At 44.5% G+C, this 18,804-nt stretch overlaps 1 protein-coding gene across 2 annotated transcripts in view; it reads left to right on the forward strand.

Annotated features, from left to right (window-relative positions):
- LOC311132887 (sodium bicarbonate cotransporter 3-like) overlaps positions 1–18,804 on the forward strand; it is a gene marked incomplete at both ends in the record, with an annotated part of 70,839 nt that overhangs the window by 7,651 nt on the left and 44,384 nt on the right. Inside the window, one exon of one of the 2 annotated variants that reach the window (XM_084166252.1) lies at positions 10,080–10,115. The exons of the other annotated variant lie outside the window; for it this stretch is intronic. Within the exon in view, the coding sequence (XP_084022378.1) occupies positions 10,080–10,115 (36 nt within the window). Of the gene's footprint in view, positions 1–10,079; positions 10,116–18,804 lie in introns of those variants that run through there. 2 annotated transcript variants of the gene reach the window in all.

Raw genomic sequence — 18,804 nt, forward strand, 5'->3', positions numbered from 1 at the left:
CATGAGTGGAGAAACAGAAGAGTCGTTGTCTGTTCTTTTGAGTTTTGATGTTGAGATATATAAATGATCCGGTATGAGCTTTTGTGCCGAATACATTACTTTGTTGCAGGTGACAAGCTTATGGGCATGTGGCAGCAGTGTATAGGGGGGAGGTTCCTAAGTTTGAAAGCAGCCAGCGTCGGGTGAGGTTGTGTCTTTCTCTGGCGGGAGGTAAGCTTGGCTTATATGGTGTCGAGTAAAGCTTAAACCATGTATTTAGATTGTAGGTAGGTAGGTATTGTAGTTAGGTATTGTAGGTAGTTTATCTAGGTAGTTATTGTAGGTTATTGTAGGTAATTATTGTAGGTAAGTATTGTATTCGGCTGAGCCCGGTGAAGCACGAGGCTAGCTAATTCACTACCTGGACCAATAAAGCTAGCTATCTAGCGGGTAGCTACTGGTAACTATTAGCAACTGTGGATAGTTGTTTCCAATGTTATTTCACGCTTAAGAGTACCTGTAATTATGCCAGCTAGCTACCTACTATCATCTGTTTTTCTAAGGTAGTTAGTAGCTACTGTACTCGAAATGTAGCTACCTGGAGAGCTAACTAAACAATAGCTGGAACGACCTAGCTTTAATATTTGGAGACGCTTTCTCTCCGTTGGGACAGACGCGAACTGGCTGAATCGATTCAGTGGCTAGCTTTGCACTTAACTGGCTAACAGTAGCTACTAAGGGTAAGTTATAACCTACATTTATTTTTGTTTTGTTTTTACATACTGGTAACAAGATTCGTTCAAGGGAATTCGGGATATGGGTGACTAGTTAACGTTAGCTTGGCTCTCTGTGTGTTCGTGCCGTGGGAGGAGGGGTTAGTTCGTTGGCAGAGAGCAATGGCGAGCTAGTATACTACATATTCTAGCTAACTAACTGGCTGAATAAGTTGACGACGTACTCAAACTGTCAAAACTAACCCAAAACTTTACACAACATTAGACACGGACACGAATGATTTGCTTGGCATGTTAACACACTGGTGGTTTGTTGTAACCGAGTATTGGTGCTCAACCGTGTAATTGGAGGCTGGCATGCTAGTTGGCTTTGGCTAGGATTCGGTGCCCTGGACGGTTTTCACGGAAGAATACTGTACCAAGTTAGCTAGCTGAATAAACTAAGTTAGAGTCTATTGCTAGAAAACATTAAACCGCTGTAGTTTACAACAATTTTAATTTCTAAAGTGGAAGTTGGGAGAGTTATACAGTGGGGGAAAAAAGTATTTAGTCAGCCACCAATTGTGCAAGTTCTCCCACTTAAAAAGATGAGAGAGGCCTGTAATTTTCATCATAGGTACATGTCAACTATGACAGACAAATTGAGAATTCTTTTTCCAGAAAATCACATTGTAGGATTTTTAATGAATTTATTATTATGTAACTTCTTCTTTAAGAGGCTCCTCTGTCCTCCACTCGTTACCTGTATTAATGGCACCTGTTTGAACTTGTTATCAGTATAAAAGACACCTGTCCACAACCTCAAACAGTCACACTCCAAACTCCACTATGGCCAAGACCAAAGAGCTGTCAAAGGACACCAGAAACAAAATTGTAGACCTGCACCAGGCTGGGAAGACTGAATCTGCAATAGGTAAGCAGCTTGGTTTGAAGAAATCAACTGTGGGAGCAATTATTAGGAAATGGAAGACATACAAGACCACTGATAATCTCCCTCGATCTGGGGCTCCACGCAAGATCTCACCCCGTGGGGTCAAAATGATCACAAGAACGGTGAGCAAAAATCCCAGAACCACACGGGGGGACCTAGTGAATGACCTGCAGAGAGCCGGGACCAAAGTAACAAAGCCTACCATCAGTAACACACTACGCCGCCAGGGACTCAAATCCTGCAGTGCCAGACGTGTCCCCCTGCTTAAGCCAGTACATGTCCAGGCCCGTCTGAAGTTTGCTAGAGTGCATTTGGATGATCCAGAAGAGGATTGGGAGAATGTCATATGGTCAGATGAAACCAAAATAGAACTTTTTGGTAAAAACTCAACTCGTGTTTGGAGGACAAAGAATGCTGAGTTGCATCCAAAGAACACCATACCTACTGTGAAGCATGGGGCTGGAAACATCATGCTTTGGGGCTGTTTTTCTGCAAAGGGACCAGGACGACTGATCCGTGTAAAGGAAAGAATGAATGGGGCCATGTATCGTGAGATTTTGAGTGAAAACCTCCTTCCATCAGCAAGGGCATTGAAGATGAAACGTGGCTGGGTCTTTCAGCATGACAATGATCCCAAACACATTACATTTTAGTCATTTAGCAGACGCTCTTATCCAGAGCGACTTACAGTTAGTGAATACATATTTTTTTATACTGGCCCCCCGTGGGAATCGAACCCACAACCCTGGCGTTGCAAACGCCATGCTCTATCAACTGAGCTACATCCCTGCCGGCCATTCCCTCCCCTACCCTGGACGACACTGGGCCAATTGTGCGCCGCCCATGAGTCTCCCGGTCGCGGCCGGCTGCGACAGAGCCTGGATTCGAACCAGGATCTCTAGTGGCACAGTTAGCACTGCGATGCAGTGCCTTAGACCACTGCGCCACTCACTCACTGCGCCAAACACACCGCCCGGGCAACGAAGGAGTGGCTTCGTAAGAAGCATTTCAAGGTCCTGGAGTGGCCTAGCCAGTCTCCAGATCTCAACCCCATAGAACATCTTTGGAGGGAGTTGAAAGTCTGTGTTGCCCAGCGACAGCCCCAAAACATCACTGCTCTAGAGGAGATCTGCATGGAGGAATGGGCCAAAATACCAGCAACAGTGTGTGAAAACCTTGTGAAGACTTACAGAAAACGTTTGACCTGTGTCATTGCCAACAAAGGGTATATAACAAAGTATTGAGAAACTTTTGTAATTGATCAAATACTTATTTTCCACCATAATTTGCAAATCAATTCATTAAAAATCCTACAATGTGATTTTCTGGATTTTTTCCCCTCATTTTGTCTGTCATAGTTGACGTGTACCTATGATGAAAATTACAGGCCTCTCTCATCTTTTTAAGTGGGAGAACTTGCACAATTGGTGGCTGACTAAATACTTTTTTCCCCCACTGTATTTGAGTGTTTCAGTGAAACGTAAGTGAGGGAGGCCCCGCTCTCTCACTTTCCCAGATGTTTAGTTCATTTCATTCCAATCTCCTTTGCATTATTGTAGCCTTTTTCTGTAGCCTGTCAACTATGTGTCTGTCTATCCCTGTTCTCTCCTCTCTAATCTGGTGGTCCCTGTGCGCACGACCCAGGTGGAGTTCCAGGTCTCTGGCAGCCTCTGGAACTGCTGTTCTGCGGCCAACAAGGCAGAGTTCATCTCAGCCTATGCTACCCTCCAGTCCCTCGACTTCTTGGCGCTGACGGAAACATGGATTACCACAGAAAACACTGCTACTCCTACTGCTCTTTCCTCGTCTAACCATGTGTTCTCGCATACCCCAAGAGCATCTGGTCAGCGCGGCGGTGGCACAGGAATCCTCATCTCTTCCAAGTGGACATTCTCTCTTTACCCCCTGACCCATCTGTCTATCTCCTCATTTGAATTCCATGCTGTCACAGTCACTAGCCCATCCAAGCTTAACATCCTTGTCATTTATCGCCCTCCAGGTTCCCTTGGAGAGTTCATCAATGAGCTTGATGCCTTGATAAGTTCCTTTCCTGAGGATGGCTCACCCCTCACAGTTCTGGGTGACTTTAACCTCCCTACGTCTGCCTTTGACTCATTTCTCTCTGCCTCCTTCTTTCCACTCCTTTCCTCTTTTGACCTCACCCTCTCACCGCCCCCCCCTACTCACAAGGCAGGCAATACGCTTGACCTCATCTTTACTAGATGCTGTTCTTCTACTAATCTCACTGCAACTCCCCTCCAAGTCTCCGACCACTACTTGACATCCGATCCTCATTTATCAAGTCAAATGACACCGCTGGTCTTGCTCACACTGCCCTACCCTATGCTTTGACTTCTTTCTCCCCTCTCTCTCCAGATGAAATCTTGCGACTTGTGACGGCCGGCCGCCCAACAACCTGCCCGCTTGACCCTATCCCCTCCTCTCTTCTCCAGACCATTTCCGGAGACCTTCTCCCTTACCTCACCTCACTCATCAACTCATCCTTGACTGCTGGCCATGTCCCTTCAGTCTTCAAGAGAGCGAGAGTTGCACCCCTCCTCAAAAATCTACACTCGATCCCTCCGATGTCAACAACTACAGACCAGTATCCCTTCTTTATTTTCTCTCCAAAACTCTTGAGCGTGCCGTCTCTAGCCAACTCTCCTGTTATCTCTCTCAGAATGACCTTGATCCAAACCAGTCAGGTTTCAAGACTGGTAATTCAACTGAGACTGCTCTTCTCTGTGTCACGGAGGCTCTCCACACTGCTAAAGCTAACTCTCCCTCCTCTGCTCTTATCCTTCTAGACCTATCGGCTGCCTTTGATACTGTGAACCATCAGATCCTCCTCTCCACCCTCTCCCAGTTGGGCATCTCCGGCGCTGCGCACTCTTGGATTGCGTCCTACCTGACAGGTCGCTCCTACCAGGTGGCGTGGCGAGAATCTGTCTCCGCACCACGTGCTCTCACCACTGGTGTCCCCCAGGGCTCAGTTCTAGGCCCTCTCCTATTCTCTCTATACACCAAGTCACTTGGCTCTGTCATATCCTCACATGGTCTCGCCTATCATTGCTACGCAGACGACACACAATTAATTTTCTCCTTTCCCCCTTCTGATAACCAGGTGGCGAATCGCATCTCTGCATGTCTTGCAGACATATCAGTGTGGATGTCGGATCACCACCTCAAGCTGAACCTTGGCAAGACGGAGCTGCGCTTCCTCCCGGGGAAGGACTGCCCGCTCCATGATCTCGCCATCACGGTTGACAACTCCATTGTGTCCTCCTCCCAGAGTGCATAGAACCTTGGCGTGACCCTGGACAACACCCTGTCGTTCTCCGCAAACATCAAAGCGGTGACCCGATCCTGCAGGTTCATGCTCTACAACATTCGCAGAGGACGACCCTACCTTACACAGAAAGCGGCACAGGTCCTAATCCAGGCACTTGTCATCTCCCGTCTGGATTACTGCAACTCGCTGTTGGCTGGGCTCCCTGCCTGTGCCATTAAACCCCTACAACTTATCCAGAACGCCGCAGCCCGACTTGTGTTCGACCTTCCCAAGTTATCTCATGTCACCCCGCTCCTCCGCACACTCCACTGACTTCCAGTTGAGGCTTGCATCTACCACAAGACCATGGTGCTTGCCTACAGAGCTGTGAGGGGAACGGCACCTCCTTACCTTCAGGCTCTGATCAGACCCTACACCCAAACGAGGGCACTACGTTCAACCACCTCTGGCCTGCTAGCTCCCCTACCTCTACGGAAGCACAGTTCCCGCTCAGCCCAGTCAAAGCTATTCGCGGCTCTGGCACCCCAATGGTGGAACAAGCTCCCCCACGACGCCAGGACAGCGGAGTCACTGACCACCTTCCGGAGACACTTGAAACCCTACCTCTTTAAGGAATACCTGGAATAGTATAAAGTAATCCTTCTATGTGTGAGAAGTGTGCAGAAGGGCATGAGACAAATGAATGTGTAGCATTGGGGAATGCTTCCATGACAACAGTGGGATAAACCAAGAAGTGATATAGGTTTCAGTAAGATTGGATTTTTAGCATTTATAGCAATGGTTATCAACTGTACTGCAGGGATGGAACGTAAGTCGCAGAAAATAGAGGTTGTGGTGGCAGCTGCAGAGAGGTATTTGGGTGTGCGAGACTTGACGTCAGAAGAGTTACAGGGTGTGTTTAGTGGTGGTGTCCCTTCCTTTCAGGCTGTTGGCCTGAAGTAGGAATAAATAGATTTAAATAGTGGAGTATGGTAGTTATTATTATAGTACTTTTTGTATTTTTATTTGTAAAAAATGTTTGTGAGTGTATTTTCTTTCAGCACAACTACGGCGACATGCACTCGTACGTGCGCACGTGCAAGCGACTCCAGGAGGAGGAGGCGGTGCATCGTATTATTAGATGGTAGGGTATTTGTTTTATTTTTTATTTTTTAAAGCAAAGTATAAGGGAGTTATACTCCAGTCTAGTAGGTGGCAGTAATGCAACATTTACTGGGTGCCAACCGCCGTTAAACCTCATTGAAGAAGAACATATTCATGCTTTGCGTATTCCTCTTTGATTTAGAAGATCTTGTTGCACAAACAACATGCTGATTTAGGTTGCACCATCCCTGGTATTATCAGGCTGTATAGCTAGTTACATTTGCTCAGACTCAGTACATGTATTAGCTAGCTAGCCAGCTAACTAGCGATTAGCATTAGCGGCTAACACGATTTAGGCCCAACTTGCTAAGAAAAGACTAACTAGCAATTTGCAGATGTAAGAAACACAAACTAATAGTGTAATTATAGAACGCTGGTGGATTTATATTAAGAAGCAAAGTGAAAACATAATCGTTGTAATCAACACTTTACCTTCTATAACATTGTTTGATTTGTTAAATGTGATATGCCGTGTGTAATGTCCATTTTTATAGTTTACTCCACTACTTGAGTCATCTGTCATCTCTCTCCACATGCCACTTTCCACACAGACCTAGCTCCTTGCGTTCAGTCTGCATCAAATCAAATCACTTTTTTTTTTTCACATGCGCCGAATACAACAGGTGTAGACCTTACCGTATAAGTAAGCATTTCACGGTAAAAACCTGTTCTATTCGGCGCATGTGACAAATAGAATTTGATTTGATTTGACAAACCAAACATTTAAATATTGTTATAGAAGGTAAAGTAAAAACTCAAACCGGTCTGTGCATCAATACCAGTAAAATACGGTATACGGCCCAGTCCTACCTTGAATGTGCCATTGTGGTGGCATAGTGAAAACCCCCAGAAATGAGTCCTCTTCCTCTCTATCCCATACAAATAGGGTGTAGGCCTAATTGAATTGGTCAGTAAAATCAGCTTGGAGGACAGGGTTTTTTCTGCATAGAAAAGTATTGGGCGGGCTGCCTAAGTGTTTTTTCGGGCCGCCTAGTCCAAACAGTACATGTAGAAAAACGTTTTTCCGTGTAAATGTAAACAACTAGGCTAAAACCAGATATAAATATGTAGAAAAGGACCTATATATTTTTTTGTAAGATCATCTTTGAGAACTAAAAATCACAAAAATAAAAGCTAGACAGTCAGAGAGAATCTAAAATTCCCATAATGATGCATTCAGGAGTATTTATGTTAAGGCATTGTGCCCCCATTGATTTTGTTAAAATTTTTGAGTCACTCAGATAGCATAAACCATAGCAAAATGTGTAGAATTCAGTGCCTAACATTAACTGTTTGGTCCACCTGGCTGTGGACCACTCAGATTTGTACCATGCCTTGTAATGTTTCTAAAACAATAAATGTATTACTAGTTAGAAGTAATGTGGTATATTGTTTAATTTCATTTTTTGTGACCTGAGTCTTTTAACCAAAATATCACAGATGAGACTTTAAGGGCGGAAAGTTACCGTGGTAACGCGACATGAGTCATGTTTGTGCCTGTGAGATTGAGAGTCTGACTAGTAGCTGCATTGTCTTCTCTTCCCTAACAGTTGAAACTCAAACATTGAAAAACAACCTAGCTTGTGAACAAAACAGTGTAAATAGCCAAGAAACACAATGACAAAGTCTCACTTCAATAGACTTTCCTTTCAAGTAAATTAGACCAACCTTTATACCTGTGCGCAGCGCTTCTCAAAATGAATCTTTCAGTCAGCTCTTCACGTACGTACAGCCCCAAGGCAGGAAGTGTTGCAGCGCGAGGTGGGATAGGCTATAGTATGATTCGTTGTTCTTTGACTTTGTGCGCTTAATTTACCAGCTATGAAACAAAACTGAATAAATACTTTGAAAACAGCTACTGCAGCATTTATTTAGCTATAAATGTGATCATACTTGACTATTTTGATTCACAAATGTGAGTGAAATGCTCGCACTGTGGAGCCCTGACCACCTGCCAACGTGGCTGGTGAAATACACATTTTACCCGCCAATGACAAAATCTACCCGCCTAATTTTAGGCTGTGGTAGAATTGCAGGAAATGTGCTTTAAAACAGCTACATTTGGCCACTGCCATGACCACCACTTTAGCCCCATTTTGATCCAGAAAAACCCTGGAGTAAAATGATGCCCCAGGGGGAGCACAGCACACCTCCAGCCAGGGGGCCCAGCCTTCTTATGGGTGATCTGGGGTAATCTGACTGATCATGGCTACTGGTCAATCCCACCTGTTGGCTTCAGGTCTCAGCTCTCCAGCCCTCTACTATGCTAATCTAATCTGGTTAATAATCCTCTCAGATTAAAAGACTGAGTGAGTCTTTGCTGTGGGCCATGTGATCAGTCTCTCTCCGTGTGTAGTGGTGGATAATGGTCTCCAGAGCTGGTGTTGAGTCCATGGTGCTTACGAAGAAGAATAGACTGCCTGTTGCAGGTTGCATCCCAAATGGCACCCTATTCTCTATATACTGCACTACTTTTGACCAGAGCCAATACTAAATAGGGAATAGGGTGCTATTTGTTCCCATCTTAGTCGAAAGGAGACACGCTCTTGCTGACAGTACACACAGTACAAGAACATCATTGGAGAGCCTGACCTTCAAATCCTATTTAAAAGAAATTAGCAAATTGGCCTTGCCTTGCTTGCTTATGAATTGTAGCAATTTAAAATCCCCCCTTGTTCATTACAGTCTCTGTGAACCCTGTGTTTCGCAGGTAGCCTAGCGGTTAAGAGTGTTGGGCCACTAATTGAAAGGTCGCTGGTTCAAATCCCCAAGCCAACTAGGTGAAGAATCTGTCGATGTGCCCTTGATCAAGGCACAACTCTAATTGCTCCTGTAAGTCACTCTGGATAAGAGTGTCTGCTAGAATCAAAAAATGTACTGTGTGTCAGTTAGCGTGCCAATGCTTTGCCTCCATGTGAGATTCAGAGTTGGCCATTAGGTGTCACCCTGCCCCTCAGTTTCCACAGAACTGTATTGTACGTGAGATACGGTTCTGTCCAGTCTTTAGTCATTCATTACTTGTTGTAGGCTACCTTTCTGTGATTGCGACTGAAAGTTGAAAATGTATTTTATTTAGGCCGATTTGAAATACCAGTTTCTTCATGTTATAGGCTGCATCCCAAATTGCACCCGATTCCCTAGAAAGTGTACTAATTTTGACCAGGGCCTATAGTGCAGGGCCCCATAGTGCACTACTTCTGTAGGGCTCTGGTCAAAAGTAGTGCACTATATAGGGAATAGGGTTCCATTTGGGACAGAGCCCTTGATTAACCATCTTCTGTCTATTACCATTGTAGAAGCATGATGTTACACTGACCGCCCGATATTTCCCTGTTTTACGACCTTATGGGTTATTCTGAGTGCATGAGTCATGAGTCTCCATGGGATTAGAAGGTGCTGAAAGACGTGTACCTGACCTTGAGACTGTGATAAAGGTCAGTAATGTAGCAGCATCAAAGGAGGCAAAGACACTTAATGAGTACATCTCTGTCTGTCCTTTTCAATTCTCCTCGCCCTCTGGGTAATGTCTGTGAGAAATATTCATGTGTGTGTGGGCGGGTGTGTGCCCTGAATGCCATTGTGGGGGATTGTGTGTGTGTGTGTGTGTGGGGGGGGGGGGGGAGGGGGGTTCTGTGTGTGTGTCCTCTGTGTCTGTATATGTCCTCTCTGTTTGTGTGCGCGTCGGGGTGCGCTCTTGGCTGGGCAAATGAAATATTCATGGTGGCGGGGGAATGGCTGCTAAGAGAGGAGCAGGCTGTCAGAGAGGAGCAGGTCTGTTTTAAGACAGGCAGCACTCTGCTTTCTCACTCCGTACAAACACAGACGAGCAGGCAACAGCAGTCCAGTATTCCAGTGTCTCAGTCAGAGTTCAGACACACACACACATACACACACACATACACGCTCACAGAAACACACACACACACACAGGGGAGATAACAGAGAGACAAAGCCGGCTAACGCCACAACTGCCTCGGCTGCCGCTGATGTTTTAGCCCCGATGGAGGGGAACCATGAAGGGGAGCATGTGCTGACGGTAAGTCTGCTCTGTGTGTTTGTTTTGTGTGCATGTGCGTGTGTGTGGATGTGTGTGTACGTGTGTGTGTCTTCTCCATCTCTGACATTGTCTTGCTGTACCGTAGAATAGTGGTTGTGGTTGCAGAATAGAATAGAGGGTGTTCTATTGGATGTAGCTCAGAGGGGGAGAGAGAGAGCGATAGGGGGAAGAGTCCCTGCCTGCCTCACCAACGAATGCCTCTTAGAAAGGAAATGGTCCTTCCAGCTCTTCACTAGCCCTGAGGAGCCGGAATGGGAGGAAATAAGACAGGAACAGATATGGCTGCTTTAAAGAGTGAACCCAGGAGGGAGAAGGGAGGGAGAGGAGGAGTGTGAGAGAGGAGTAGAGGAGGAAAATGGGGCAGCAGACTAGAGATAATTGAATCAAAACAAAACGGAGCATGCTCCTTTGATTAAAATGTATAGATTATGGATATGATGTTCATTGTTTATCTATTGAATGGAAGTTGATGTTGTCAGTCACATTGAGGGAAATACAATATGTTTGGCTATTGAAATAGCCTAGATAAGGCGAGAATGACATGGATGGGGGAATATGTAGACAGCTGTGGTTATTAGGATGTACATACAAGGAGAGCAAAATGTGTTTTAGAGAGGAGTGGAAATGGTTTCCATTTCTGTGTAGCCTATGCTTTAGCCTATTTCTGGGGGCGGGGGGCATGCAATTTGCTGCTGTTTCTGGTATTGCGTTTGGCCCGTGTATGACGGTGGAGATACAACTCAGAGGACTGGCGTGTGTCTCTAGAGCTATGTGACTCCCCACTTACGTCACCCCCCCCCCCCCCCCCCCCGCCTGGAACAAGGCCAAGTAACGACAACCTGGAATAGAGGGAACCTGGCTGGCTCTGAAATCACTCCTACACTGTCACCCACACTGATTCATTTCACATTCACACCCAGTCACAGTGACAAGCACCAGTGTTCCATGCTCAATGAATTTAGTTTAAAATGGTAGCCCCCATTTTAATAGATACTGTAGACTATACAATAACTATCCCTTTACACACACACAAATACAGTTTATTGGTCTGACATGTTAAGCAAAATCAAAACCATGGATAACAGTAATTGGCCAGCCAAATGACCGCGGTCTCCGTAATATATATTTTACGCTCCTGAGTGCATGTGCTGCCATAGAAATAGAATGAATAGAACGGTTGTCCCCGTTCAAGTCAATGATGGCATAATGGGTGCACTGGCGGCCATTGCGAGTGTACCCATAGTAGCAAAGCAGGAAGTAAAAGCAGGAAGTAAAAGAAGGAAGTGTACCCATCAATATGTGCTGTGATTTGTTGATTCAACTGAACTGATATTCCCAAAAATACGTTCCATTGCATGAGCCACATCAGTTAATATCATTTGAACGAACATTCTACATTACCATGGAAGGTATTGCATCACAATACCAGGCAGCCATTGCGAGGACCCATGAGTTTACAAGTCAAATTTCCAGGGTTAGAGGTTCCAAGCCCATTTTATTAATTATATTTCTGTGTGTGCTGCTGCATTGTGTGGGGCGTTGCCTAGGCAACCAAAGTGTAATTTGCTAGTTTCTTGTTTCAGCAAGGAGCAACAAAGTATCATCACGTTGTTAAGAGTCCATGTTACCACAGAAACAGACTCAACTGCACGAATGCCTCCCGTCTAGGGCTGTTGCGGTGACCGTATTACCGCCACACCGGCAGTCATGAGTCATGACCGCAATCAAATTCCAAGTGATCGTTGTTGAGTCACGGTAATCTCCTTTTATGCACTCTGGACATGCTTTGGTAGTACCCAACTTGCTAACTACCATCAGGTCCTAATGGCCTGGTACTCAGGGCTCTATTGTCCCTCTAACCACTCTGACATCAATGCAAATACAATCGAAAATCACATCAAACACTTATCATCAAAACAGTAGGCCTATTGTACTTTTAAAACTCACCTCACTGTGATGATCAATTTGAAGAAAACAGGTTGAAACAGTGTAAAACATGGTTGTTGTGGATGTTGTTTCAAAGCCTAACACAACAAAATGGACAGCGCTTTCTAAGGTGATGATTATTTCAAAACACCTGTATGCATATTAGAGCTTATTAGGCTTATGAGCCCAAGCCTGAAAGAAAAGCCTGAATTAAAATGATTATTGTGCTGTTATACCATTCATAGCCTACTGCATATTACTCATGGCAGAAACACATAAAACCAAACTGATTTAAGATGTCTTTGGTACATAATTGGTCAGTTGAATCTATACTCCAAAATTACACAAATTCGAGTAATCGCCTTTGAGTGTGGACTGTATTATTATGCACACAGGATGGACTTGGTTACCTTATGCTACACTCCAAAATGTCTATCCATGAGTTGGGGAGAGAACATATATATATTCATTGTGCAGGGCGGCTTGCAGTTAGCCAACAATTAGTGAATTTGTATTTGATTTTGAATAGCCTAGTAATAGGGAATTAATTGGGTGACACATTACCTTTAGCTATACAGGATATCTCACCACCATGCGTTTCCATCTCCTCCTCTCTCTCCTTTATTACTTTCTCGAGCATGCAGACGGGCTGTCAACAGTTTAGTAAAATATGTTTAGTTGCGAAAACATGTTACTATCGATGTTCCTGAACAGGTTCCACTTGGTTTCCCAAATGAAGCACTGGGTAGCTGCAGGAACAAGGTTGGAGAGTCCATGGCATACAGAGTTTGGGAGGAATATCACTTGTCGTGCAGTGAGAGCATGCTGCTCAAACAGTGGTTAATGCTTGGAGTGAAATACACACTATACAGTGAGGGAAAAAAGTATTTGATCCCCTGCTGATTTTGTACGTTTGCCCACTGACAAAGACATGATCAGTCTATAATTTTTAATGGTAGGTTTATTTGAACAGTGAGAGACAGAATAACAAAAAAAAAATCCAGAAAAACGCATGTCAAAAATGTTATAAATTGATTTGCATTTTAATGAGGGAAATAAGTATTTGACCCCTCTGCAAAACATGACTTAGTACTTGGTGGCAAAACCCTTGTTGTCAATCACAGAGGTCAGATGTTTCTTGTAGTTGGCCACCAGGTTTGCACACATCTCAGGAGGGATTTTGTCCCACTCCTCTTTGCAGATCTTCTCCAAGTCATTAAGGTTTCAAGGCTGACGTTTGGCAACTCGAACCTTCAGCTCCCTCCACAGATTTTCTATGGGATTAAGGTCTGGAGACTGGCTAGGCCACTCCAGGACCTTAATGTGCTTCTTCTTGAGCCACTCCTTTGTTGCCTTGGCCGTGTGTTTTGGGTCATTGTCATGCTGGAATACCCATCCACGACCCATTTTCAATGCCCTGGCTGAGGGAAGGACGTTCTCACCCAAGATTTGACGGTACATGGCCCCGTCCATCGTCCCTTTGATGCGGTGAAGTTGTCCTGTCCCCTTAGCAGAAAAACACCCCCAAAGCATAATGTTTCCACCTCCATGTTTGACGGTGGGGATGGTGTTCTTGGGGTCATAGGCAGCATAGGCAGCATTCCTCTTCCTCCAAACACGGCGAGTTCAGTTGAGGCCAAAGACCTCGATTTTGGTCTCATCTGACCACAACAATTTCACCCAGTTCTCCTCTGAATCATTCAGATGTTCATTGGCGAACTTCAGATAGGCCTGTATATGTGCTTTCTTGAGCAGGGGGACCTTGTGGGCGCTGCAGGATTTCAGTCCTTCACGGCGTAGTGTGTTACCAATTGTTTTCTTGGTGACTATGGTCCCAGCTGCCTTGAGATCATTGACAAGATCCTCCCGTGTAGTTCTGGGCTGATTCCTCACCGTTCTCATGATCATTGCAACTCCACAAGGTGAGATCTTGCATGGAGCCCCAGGCCGAGGGAGATTGACTGTTATTTTGTGTTTCTTCCATTTGCGAATAATCGCACCAACTGTTGTCACCTTCTCACCAAGCTGCTTGGCGATGGTCTTGTAGCCCATTCCAGCCTTGTGTAGGTCTACAATCTTGTCCCTGACATCCTTGGAGAGCTCTTTAGTTTTGGCCATGGTGGAGAGTTTGGAATCTGATTGATTGATTGCTTTTATGGACAGGTGTTTTTTATGCAGGTAACAAACTGAGATTAGTAGCACTCCCTTTAAGAGTGTGCTCCTAATCTCAGCTCGTTACCTGTATAAAAGACACCTGGGAGTCAGAAATCTTTCTGATTGAGAGGGGGTCAAATACTTATTTCCCTCATTAAAATGCAAATCAATTTATAACATTTTTTACATGCGTTTTTCTGGATTTTTTTGTTGTTATTCTGTCTCTCACTGTTCAAATAAACCTACCATTAGAATTATAGACTGATAATTTCTTTGTCAGTGGGCAAACGTACAAAATCAGCAGGGGATCAAATACTTTTTCCCCTCACTGTATATGCAAAAGTATGTGGATACCCCTTCAAATGAGTGGATTCGGCTATTTCAGCCACACCCATTGCTGACAGGTGTATAAAATCGAGAACACAGCCATGCAATCTCCACAGCTGCCAATGACTGGAACGAACTGCAAAAATCTCTGAAGCTGGAGACTCTTATCTCCCTCACTAACTTTAAGCGTCAGTTGTCAGAGCCGATCACTGCACCTGTACACAGCCATTCTGAAATTAGCCCACCAAACTACCTCATCCCCATATTGTTATTTATTTTGCTAATTTGCACCCCAGTATCTCTATTTGCACCTCATCTTTTGCACATCTATCATTCCAGTGTTAATACGAAATTGTAACTATTTTGCACTATGGCGTATTTATTTCCTTACCTCCATCTTACTACATTCGCACACACTGTATATATATTTTCTGTTGTATTTATGACTTTATGTTTTGTTTACCCCATATGTAACTGTGTTGTTGTTTTTATCGCACTGCTTTGCTTTATCTTGGCCAGGTCGCAGTTGTAAATGAGAACTTGTTCTCAACTGGCTTACCTGGTTAAATAAAGGTGAAATAAAAAAATAGACAAACATTGGCAGTAGAATGGCCTTACTGAAGAGCTCAGTGACTTTCAACGTGGCACCGTCATAGGATGCCACCTTTCCAACAAGTCAGTTTGTCAAATTTCTGCCCTGCTAGAGCTGCCCCGGTCAACTGTAAGTGCTGTTATTGTGAAGTGGAAACGTCTAGGAGCAACAACGGCTCAGCCGCGAAATTGTAGGCAACACAGAACAGGACCCGCCGAGTGCTGAAGCGTGTAAAAGTCATCTGTCCTCGGTTGAACACTCACTATCGAGTTCCAAACTGTCTCTGGAAGCAACGTCAGCACAATAACTGTTAGTCGGGAGCTTCATGAAATGGGTTTCCATGGCCGAGCAGCTGCACACAAGCCTAAGATCACCATGCGCAATGCCAAGCGTCATCTGGAGTGGTGTAAAGCTCGCCGCCATTGGACTCTGGAGCAGTGGAAACGCGTTCTCTGGAGTGATGAATCACGCTTCACCATCTGGCAGTCCGATAGACAAATCTGGGTTTGGCGGATGCCAGAAGAACGCTACGTGCCCGAATGCATAATGCCAACTGTAAAGTTTGGTGGAGGAGGAATAATGGTCTGGGGCTGTTTTTCATGGTTCGGGCTAGGCCCCTTAGCTCCAGTGAAGGGAAATATTAAAGCTACAGCATTCAATGACATTCTTGATGGTTCTGTGCTTCCAAATGTGTGGTAACAGTTTGGGGAAGGCCCTTTCCTGTTTCATCATGACAATGCCCCCGTGCATAAAGCGAGGTCCATACAGAAATGGTTTGTCGAGATCGGTGTGGAAGACCTTAACTGGCCTGCACAGAGCCCTGACCTCAACCCCATCGAACACCTTTTGGATGAATTGGAATGCCGACTGCGAGCCAGGCCTAATCGCCCAACATCAGTGCCCGACCTCACTAATGCTCTTGTGGCTAAATGGAAGCAAGTCCCCGCAGCAATGTTCCAACATCTAGTGGAAAGCCTTCCCAGAAGAGTGGAGGCTGCTATAGCAGCAAAGGGGGGACCAACTCCATATTAATGCCCATGATTTTGGAATGAGATGTTTGATGACGACTACATACCTTTGGTTATGTAGTGTAAGTGTTCTTATATTTATTTCTCAGCTGCTCATATTAAGCACATGCCTCCGCTATAAAACCGAAGTAGCCTACAAAACGGACCTGCGGGAAACCGCGCGGCCTCCATTCGCTATTCTAGTGCATACAGATGACATGTCTTTTTTCCCCTGTCATTGTTCCTACCCATTTGATAATGGGCCATTCTAAATCTAAACTAATTTGACATATTAGTAAAGACCAGACTAAATTGAGAATAGTCTGATGGGTGAAAATATGATCACTTAATGAGAGAACAGCTGTGCAGCCTGAGGCAAGGAACAGAGCGCAAGCTTCTTTTGCTACTTTCTCAAGTCATTAATAGCCTATAATAGTCACACCATGCAGCCCATATACAGTGGGGGAAAAAAGTATTTAGTCAGCCACCAATTGTGCAAGTTCTCCCACTTAAAAAGATGAGAGAGGCCTGTAATTTTCATCATAGGTACACGTCAACTATGACAGACAAAATGAGAAAAAAAATTAAATAAATTGTTGGATTTTTAATGAATTTATTTGCAAATTATGGTGGAAAATAAGTATTTGGTCAATAACAAAAGTTTCTCAATACTTTGTTATATACCCTTTGTTGGCAATGACACAGGTCAAACGTTTTCTGTAAGTCTTCACAAGGTTTTCACACACTGTTGCTGGTATTTTGGCCCATTCCTCCATGCAGATCTCCTCTAGAGCAGTGATGTTTTGGGGCTGATGCTGGGCAACACAGACTTTCAACTCCCTCCAAAGATTTTCTATGGGGTTGAGATCTGGAGACTGGCTAGGCCACTCCAGGACCTTGAAATGCTTCTTACGAAGCCACTCCTTCGTTGCCCGGGCGGTGTGTTTGGGATCATTGTCATGCTGAAAGACCCAGCCACGTTTCATCTTCAATGCCCTTGCTGATGGAAGGAGGTTTTCACTCAAAATCTCATGATACATGGCCCCATTCATTCTTTCCTTTACACGGATCAGTCGTCCTGGTCCCTTTGCAGAAAAACAGCCCCAAAGCATGATGTTTCCACCCCCATGCTTCACAGTAGGTATGGTGTTCTTTGGATGCAACTCAGCATTCTTTGTCCTCCAAACACGACGAGTTGAGTTTTTACCAAAAAGTTATATTTTGGTTTCATCTGACCATATGACATTCTCCCAATCCTCTTCTGGATCATCCAAATGCACTCTAGCAAACTTCAGACGGGCCTGGACATGTACTGGCTTAAACAGGGGGACACGTCTGGCACTGCAGGATTTGAGTCCCTGGCGGCATAGTGTGTTACTGATGGTAGGCTTTGTTACTTTGGTCCCAGCTCTCTGCAGGTCATTCACTAGGTCCCCCCGTGTGGTTCTGGGATTTTTTCTCACCGTTCTTGTGATCATTTTGACCCCACGGGGTGAGATCTTGCGTGGAGCCCCAGATTGAGGGAGATTATCAGTGGTCTTGTATGTCTTCCATTTCCTAATAATTGCTCCCACAGTTGATTTCTTCAAACCAAGCTGCTTACCTATTGCAGATTCAGTCTTCCCAGCCTGGTGCAGGTCTACAATTTTGTTTCTGGTGTCCTTTGACAGCTCTTTGGTCTTGGCCATAGTGGAGTTTGGAGTGTGACTGTTTGAGGTTGTGGACAGGTGTATTTTATACTGATAACAAGTTCAAACAGGTGCCATTAATACAGGTAACGAGTGGAGGACAGAGGAGCCTCTTAAAGAAGAAGTTACAGGTCTGTGAGAGCCAGAAATCTTGCTTGTTTGTAGGTGACCAAATACTTATTTTCCACCATAATTTGCAAATAAATTCATTAAAAATCCTACAATGTGATTTTCTGGATTTTTTTCTCTCGATTTGTCTGTCATAGTTGACGTGTACCTATGATGAAAATTACAGGCCTCTCTCATCTTTTTAAGTGGGAGAACTTGCACAATTGGTGGCTGACTAAATACTTTTTTTCCCCACTGTATGTTTTGATTTTGAAGAGAGTCTAAGGTTTGTATCATTCACAACTAAAGTTGCCAATTAACTCTAAATCTACCATATAAGACCTGTTTCAAATGATCACTTTTACGCTCAACATAGCCACTTCATATGCGCACTCGCTCCATAATGGGAAAAATATCCTTTCTATTTTATTCAGCTAAGTTCAATTATATTCTTCTTACTATAAAATCATATAATATAAATAATGGCATGGGACTTATAAGCATATCTTGTCTGCTAAATGAACAAGCCTACAGCCTATGCCATGGAGCAGAACCACGTAACATAGGCCTACATTAGGCCAACTCATATTCTGTTCTTCAGAAAACCATTTTTTTCATATCATAATGTTTCTTTAGACCTGACAAAAATAAATAATGGATGTATTGTGATGGTGTATATTAAATGTAGATGCTCCAAAGGCGCGCATCAGCGGCTTGTATGCGTGGAGGCCTGGAGATGCTAAACATGTTTATGTTAATTAACGGTCAATTACAGTGAGACCGGCAGACTTTTGCATGACAATAACCGGCTCACAAAATGTCATGACCGCCACAGCCATACCCCTATCCCGTCTTCAGTCAGCTGT

This window comes from Coregonus lavaretus, assembly GCF_964263955.1.
Source record: "Coregonus lavaretus genome assembly, chromosome: 7".
Taxonomy (NCBI): domain Eukaryota; kingdom Metazoa; phylum Chordata; class Actinopteri; order Salmoniformes; family Salmonidae; genus Coregonus; species Coregonus lavaretus.